Source organism: Piliocolobus tephrosceles, chromosome 16 (assembly GCF_002776525.5).
Source record: "Piliocolobus tephrosceles isolate RC106 chromosome 16, ASM277652v3, whole genome shotgun sequence".
NCBI lineage: Eukaryota > Metazoa > Chordata > Mammalia > Primates > Cercopithecidae > Piliocolobus > Piliocolobus tephrosceles.
Genome location: NC_045449.1, coordinates 4,618,999 through 4,626,648, shown reverse-complemented (window position 1 = coordinate 4,626,648; position 7,650 = coordinate 4,618,999). Strand labels below are relative to the sequence as shown.

At 48.9% G+C, this 7,650-nt stretch overlaps 1 protein-coding gene across 1 annotated transcript in view; it reads right to left on the bottom strand.

Annotated features, from left to right (window-relative positions):
- TM4SF5 (transmembrane 4 L six family member 5) overlaps window positions 1-7,280 on the bottom strand; it is a 16,853-nt gene extending 9,573 nt beyond the window's left edge. The window contains exon 1 of the mRNA XM_023184666.2: window positions 7,067-7,280. Within this exon, the coding sequence (XP_023040434.1) occupies window positions 7,067-7,243 (177 nt within the window). The 5' untranslated portion in view covers window positions 7,244-7,280. The remainder of the gene's footprint in view (window positions 1-7,066) is intronic.
- Window positions 7,281-7,650: the final 370 nt, after the last annotated feature.

Here is a 7,650-nt window from a genome sequence, read left to right as displayed (position 1 = left end):
TCTTTTCCTAACTGAATACCCTTGATTTCTTTCTCTTGCCTGATTGCCCTAGCCAGAACTTCCAACACTATGTTGAATAGGAGTGGTGAGAGAGGGCATCCCTGTCTTGTGCCAGTTTTCAAAGGGAACTTTTCCAGTTTTTGCCCATTCAGTATGATATTAGCTGTGGGTTTGTCATAAATAGCTCTTATTATTTTGAGGTACGTTCCATCAATACCGAATTTGTTGAGCGTTTTTAGCATGAAGGGCTGTTGAATTTTGTCAAAAGCCTTTTCTGCATCTATTGAGATAATCATGTGGTTCTTGTCTTTGGTTCTGTTGATATGCTGGATTACGTTGATTGATTTGCGAATGTTGAACCAGCCTTGCATCCCAGGGATGAAGCCCACTTGATCATGGTGGATAAGCTTTTTGATGTGCTGCTGAATCCGGTTTGCCAGGATTTTATTGAGGATTTTTGCATCAATGTTCATCAGGGAGATTGGTCTAAAATTCTCTTTTTTTGTTGTGTCTCTGCCAGGCTTTGGTATCAGGATGATGCTGGCCTCATAAAATGAGTTAGGGAGGATTCCCTCTTTTTCTATTGATTGGAATAATTTCAGAAGGAATGGTACCAGCTCCTCCTTGTACCTCTGGTAGAATTCAGCTGTGAATCCATCTGGTCCTGGGCTTTTTTTGGTGGGCAGGCTATTAATTGTTGCCTCAATTTCAGAGGCTGCTATTGGTCTATTCAGGGATTCAACTTCTTCCTGGTTTAGTCTTGGAAGAGTGTACGCGTCCAGGAAATTATCCATTTCTTCTAGATTTTCTAGTTGATTTGCGTAGAGGTGTTTATAGTATTCTCTGATGGTAGTTTGTATTTCTGTGGGGTCGGTGGTGATATCCCCTTTATCATTTTTTATTGCGTCTATTTGATTCCTCTCTCTTTTCTTCTTTATTAATCTTGCTAGCGGTCTGTCAATTTTGTTGATCTTTTCAAAAAACCAACTCCTGGATTCATTGATTTTTTGGAGGGTTTTTTGTGTCTCTATCTCCTTCAGTGAACTCTTTTTTTTTGTTTGTTTGTTTTTGAGACAGAGTCTCACTCTGTCACCAGGCTGGAGTACAGTGGTGTGATCTTGGCTCACTGCAACCTCCGCCTCCCAGGTTCAAGCGATTCTCCTGCCCCAGCCTCCTGAGTAGCTGGGACTACATGCACACGCCACCACGCCAGGCTGATTTTTTGGATTTTAGTAGAGACGAGGTTTCACCATGTTGGCCAGGATGGTCTCGATCTCCTGACCTCGTGATCCGCCTGCTTTAGCCTCCCAAAGTGCTGGGATTACAGGCGTGAACCACCGCACCCGGCTAAGACTTGTGACTTTAATGCCTAACTCTTGTAAGACACACAAGGCTCCTCACCTGGCTCCAGCCTTATCTTTATCTTTGTTGCACCAGGTCAGGTTCTTTACCTGTCTCCTAGCTCTGGAATTCCACAGCTGTCTTGCTTTTTGCTTTCGTGTGTGTGTGTGTGTGTGTGTGCGCACGTGCGCGTGTGTGTATGTGTTTGCTTTTTGAGACAAGATCTCACTCTGTCACCCAGGCTGAAATGCAGTGGTACAATCATGGCTCATTGTATCCTCAACCTCCTGGGCTCAAATGATCTTCTCACCTCGGTCTCCCGAGTAGCTGGGTCTACAGGTGCGGAACACCATGCTTGGCTAATTTTTTTGTAGAGTTAATGTCTTACTATGTTGCCTAGCTGGTCTCGAACTCCTGGGCTCAAGCAATCCTCCTGCCTCAGCCTCCCAAAGTGCTGAGATTACAGGCATGAACCACTGTGCCTGGCTCCTCATGTGTCTTATCTGGCACACACCATCCAAGGCAGCATTTTGTGCTTCTCCAGGGAAAGGACTGAGAGTATCAGTTCTATTAGATCATCCCCAGCAACCTCAGAGAAACACCTGTTCTCTCCTCTGCCTGTCTCATGGTAGGGCCAGGACCCATGCTGACACCTTTGCTTAGCCTCCCTGGTTAGGTCACTGACTGGGGGCTTGTGGATCCAAACACACCTAGCATTGCCTTTTGGATTTACCAATTTTGAATGATCTACTTATCTGAGGTTTTTGTTTTTGCTTTTGCTTTTTTGAGAGACGGTCTCACATTTTTGCCCAGACTGGAGTACAGTGGTCTGATCCCGGCTCATGAAGCCTCGACCTCCTGGGCTCAAGTGACCCTCCCACCTTAGCCTTAGAGTAGCTGGGATTACAGGCTTGTACCACCACACTCAGCTAATTTTTTCTTTTCTTTTTTTTTTTTTTTTTTGTGAGACAAATTTTGCTCTTGTTGCCCAGGCTGGAGTGCAATGGCGCGATCTCGGCTCGCTGCAACCTCTGCCTCCCATGTTCAGGTGATTCTCTTGCCTCAGCCTCCCAAGTAGCTGGGATTACAGGCATGCGTCACTACACCCTGCTAACTTGTATTTTTAGTAGAGACAAGGTTTCTCCATGTTGGTCAGGCTGGTCTCAAACTCCTGACCTCAGGTGATCAGCTTGCTTCGGCCCCCCAAAGGGCTGGGATTACAGGCATGAGCCACCGCGCCTGGCCAGACCCAGCTAATTTTTAAATTTTTGTTGAGATGGAGTCTCACGGTGTTGCCCAGGCTGGTCTTGAATGCCGGGACTCAAGCGATTCTCCTGCCTCCACCTCCCAAAGTGCTGGGATTTTACAGGCATGAGCCACCACACCTGGCCCTATTTGAGATTTTTACTCTTTTGATTAAAGTGTTTGTTTCCCTTTGTAGTATGTGCTTCTCTATCTCAGTCTTTGCCATGTTTCTGTCTTAGTGAAAAGAAAAAGGTCATCATCATAAATGAAGAAGAAAACACCGTGTTTAAGCCCAAATTGGCTCATATTTCTCCATCTCCATAGCCACTGGCCTAGTCCAAGCCACTGTCATCTCTCCTGGATGACTTCTGTGACCTCAGTTTGGTCTTTCTTTTCTTTTTCTTTTTTGTTTTTTTTTTGAGAGGGAGTCTCGCTCTGTCGCCCAGGCTGGAGTACAGTGGCACAATCTCAGCTCACTGCAAGCTCCGCCTCCCGGGTTCACATGATTCTTCTGCCTCAGCCTCCTGAGTAGCTGGGATTACAGGCACCTGCCACCATGACCAGCTAATTTTTGTATTTTTAGTAGAGAATGGGTTTCGTCATGTTGGTCAGGCTGGTTTTGAACTCCCGACCTCAGGTGATCCACCCACCTCGGACTCCCAAAGTACAGAGATTACAGGCGTGAGCCACTGTGTCTGGCCCATTCTGCTGTTGAAGGACATTTGGATAGTTCCCAGTTTGGTTGTTTTGCAAATAATGCTGCTATAAACATTCTTGTAGAGGTATTTAGGTACAAATACGTGTGCATTTCTGTTGGATAAAAACCTAGCAGTAAAACTGCTGATTCTTAAGACATGCAAATATTCAGTCTTAACTGCAGATATTGCCAGTTTTCTGCAGTTCTTATGCAGGCGTGGTGGCGCATGCCTGTAACCCCAGCTACTTGGGAGGCTGAGGCATGAGAATTGTTTCAACCTGGGAGGCGGAGGTTGCGGTGAGCTGAGATAGCGCCACTGTACTCCAGCCTGGGCAACAAGAAACAAAACTCTGTCTCAAAAAAAAAAAAAAAAAAAAAGAGGCTAGATACATACCCTATGATTCCATTTGTGCAAAGTGCAAACTAAGCCAAACTAGTCTATGGGGTTAGAAGACAAAATAGTGGTTACGCTTGTTGGTGAGGTAATTCTGGGGTTTCGTGTGTGGTGAGAGGCATGTCTGCGCTTCTGGTAATGATCTGTTTCTTGACCTGGGTTCAGATGTGCTCACTTTGTAAAAGTTTATTGAGCTGCATACTAAGGATCTGGGTACTTGTCTGTATGACCTAAACAAAAAGTTTTAAAACTTGGAAAAAAAAAAAAGTGCAAAAAGTCCTTCAATAGTTTTCTGTTGTACTTACAATAAAAATTCAAATGACTCCACTGTAGCTTTCCGGGGTGTTCCAGGCCTCGCCTCTGCCCTCCTCAGACCTCATCTCATTACACCTCACCCCACCGGCCACCTGTCTGATCCTCAGAAGTGTGGAACTTGTTCCCACCTTAGGCTTTGTACTTCCAGCCCCCAGTGTCTGCAACACTCACAGCTTCTTCTTGTCATCTGGGCCTCGGTTCAGACATCACCTCATAGAGCCCTTCCCTGAAAATCCTATAGAAAGTGGCATCTGCTTTGCCTCGGAGCTCTTCGTGCCAGCACCATTTTATTTTATTTTTATTTTTTTATTTTTGAGACAGAGTTTCACTCTTGTTGCCCAGGCTGGAGTACAATGGTCTAATCTTGGTTCACTGCAACCTCCGCCTCCCAGGTTCAAGCGACTCTCCTAACTCAGCCTCCCGAGTAGCTGGGATCACAGGCATGCGCCACTATGCCTGGCTAATTTTTGTATTTTTAGTAGAGATGGGGTTTCTCCATGTTGGTCAGGCTGGCCGTGAACTCCAGACCTCGTGATCCACCTGCCTCAGCCTCCCAAAGTGCTGGGATTACAGGCGTGAGCCACCGCACCCGGCCGATGGTACCTACTTCTATCTGAAATTGCTTTACCTAGTTCTATACTTCATTCAATGACTTTTTTATTTTTTAATTTTTTGAGACAGGATCTCGCTCTGTTGCCCAGGCTGGAGTGCAGTGGAGACTTTCATTTGAAAGGCTCACTGCAGCCTCTCATTTCTGGGCCCAAACTAGGACTACAGGCACATACTACCATTCCGTGACTATTAATTGGGTGTCTGTTAAGTGCAAGGTGCTGGTCTAGCACTGGGTACACAGCAGCCAACAAAGCAAGCAGTGCTTGCCCTTGTGGGACTTCCAGCCTTGCTTCCGAGAGACTGGTGGCCTCACCAAAGGGAACACAATCTTCAGGGAGAGCAGGAGACTGTCTGTGTCCCTGTGGTATAGAGCAGTGCTTATTTATTTGTTTATTTATTTATGAGATGGAGTCTTGCTCTGTTGCCCAGGCTGGAGCGCAATGGCGCAATCTCGGCTCACTGCAACCTCTGCCTCCCGGGTTCAAGCGATTCTCCTGCCTCAGTCTCCCGAGTAGCTGGGATTACAGGCACCTGCCACAATGCCTGGCTAATTTTTGTATATATATATTTTTTAGTAGAGATGGGGTTTCACCATGTTGGCCAGACTGGTCTTGAACTCCTGACCTCAGGTGATTGGCCCGCCTCCGCCTCCCAAAGTGCTGGGATTACAGGTGTGAGCCACTGTGCCCAGCCAGGTAGTGCTTCTTGAGAGTGACTCTGGGCACAGAGGTGGGAGGAAGGCAGCTGTGAATGCATATTTGGGGAGGGCAGCCTCAGGGAGCTCTGCTGAAGCAAGCTGGTTAGATGGGGCAGAGGAGTGTGGGGAGACAGGGTGGTTTAGGTTGGAGAGGGAGCACCCTGTGACACTGGTTAAGTGTGCTAGCCTGAGAGGAGTGTGACTGTCAGAGAGAGTTGAATTTAGAGCGATGGAGTAGAGTACAGCAGCCAAGAATCCATGCAGGTGGAGGGAGTAGAAGAAAAGATACCAGAGAGTAAGAGGGGATTGTTGGTTAAAGGAGAGGTATCCTCTTTCAGCAAGTAGAGGTGTGACCAGCAAAAGGGGCGAAGGGGAGCTCTCCCCTGGAGAATGTCATTAGCCAGCTGTCCTGAGAAGTGGGGAACTGTGCTGGGTAGATCTTTTGTCTTTATCTCAGGAAGATATTAAACTAGGTTGACCATCCCAAATTTTCCCTAAATGGGTGGAGAGTTGGAAGATGGGGGTTAGTAAATTTGGGACATCTGTGTCTCCTTTTCCTCCACTTCTGACAGATCCTAGTCTTGACCAGGCGTGGTGGCTCACATCTATAATTCTAGCACTTTGGGAGGCTGAGGCAGGAGGATCACTTGAACCCAGGAGTTTGAGACCAGTCTGGGCAACATAGGGATACTCCGTCTCTACAAAAAATTTAATCCGGGGGCCGTGGCTCACATCTGTAATCCCAGCACTTTGGGAGGCTGAGGCAGGCAGATCACCTGAAGTCAGGAGTTAGAGACCAGCCTGGCCCATGTGGCGAAACCCCGTCTCTACTAAAAATGCAAAAATTAGCTGGGTGTGGTGGCACGTGCCTGTAATCCCAGCTACTCAGGAGGCTGAGGTAGGAGAAATGCTTAAACCCAGGAGGCAGAGGTTGCAGTGAGCGGAGATATGGTGCCACTGCACTCCAGCCCGGGTGACAGAGCAAGACTCCATCTCAAAAAAGTTACCTGGGTGTGGTGATGCCCTCCTGTGGTTCCAGCTACTCGGAGGCTGAGGCAGGAGGACTGCTTGGGTCCAGGAAGTTGGGGCTACAGTGAGCCATGTTCGCACCACCACACTCCAGCCCAGGCAATAGAGACCCTGTCTAAAAAAAAAAAACAAACAAAAAAAACCCCCACCCCGCACCCCCGGCAAATACATTCTCATCTCCCGGAAGACGACTGAGGGGCATCCTCCCTGCCATACTGACCTTGGTTCTGAGTTTATCCTTAGCAGTTGGCACAGATTGGGCTTCCAGAAATGTGGGGTGAGAGTGAGTGGACGTACAGGCAGGGGAGGGTGACTGATCCGTGATGTCAGTCCCTGGCTCTGAGTAACTTCGCTGCGCCCCACCCTCGTGCCTGGTATTATCCTGCCCTGGTGACGTCTCTGACAACCAGCTGCTCCTTCTGCCTCGACCATTGTAGTGAGGTTTTCCCAGCATCTGCTCAACGGTGGGGACGGGGAGGACAGGCAGGACATGCTCCCTACCCGGTAGGGGAGCTCTTTAGAGCAGTGAGGTTCTCGTCCTTTCTGTTCTCAGACATTCAGCTTGGGACCCTGCGGCTCCTCTAGGACTGACTCCAGAGGGCTCCTAGCCCCGACCAAGCCATTGTCATCCTCTCCCAAGGAACCGTCCTTATTCCTCTCTCCCTGTCCCTCCTGTTCAGAACCCCTTAGGTGGCACCCAGCCACCTGGCCCGGGCTCCCCTGCCAGCCTTCTCACCATCAGGCCTCCGCCGATGAAGCCGCCCATGAGCCAGACTTGCAAGCTGAGATGGCTGGTGTTGGTCCAGGAGGTCTCTCCATTAGGCACCAGCAGGAGGGCATTGGCCACGATGCAGACCAGGGAGAGGGTGATGAGGGAGAGCCCCACGCAGTGGGCACACTTTCCCGTACACATGGTGAGGTGTTAGGAAGAGCAGGCAGTGAGTGAAAGTAAGTCCGCGGTTCCCAGGTCCAGAGGAAAACAAGCGTGGGGCGCAGAGCAAAGGTCGGACAGAGGCGTGGCAGAAACTGGCAGGATCAGAATGATAAGGGAGAGGGGCACAGGATATGGGCCTGCAGGAACCAGAGGCGGAGGAGCTGCAGCCCTGAGGTGAAGGGAGGATGTGGTGATGGACAAGTGGGGACTGTGGACACACTATCCTGGGCTAATGGCTTCCTGTTTTTTCTGCACAGCTCCACAGCCCCTCTCTCTGTTGGTTCCATAGCTGCTTTGCAACTTAGCCAAGCCCCTTTATGTCTCTAAGTCTCGGTTGCCTCATCTGTATAAAGTGATGCCACTTGTGGCGGGGCACGGTGGCTCAC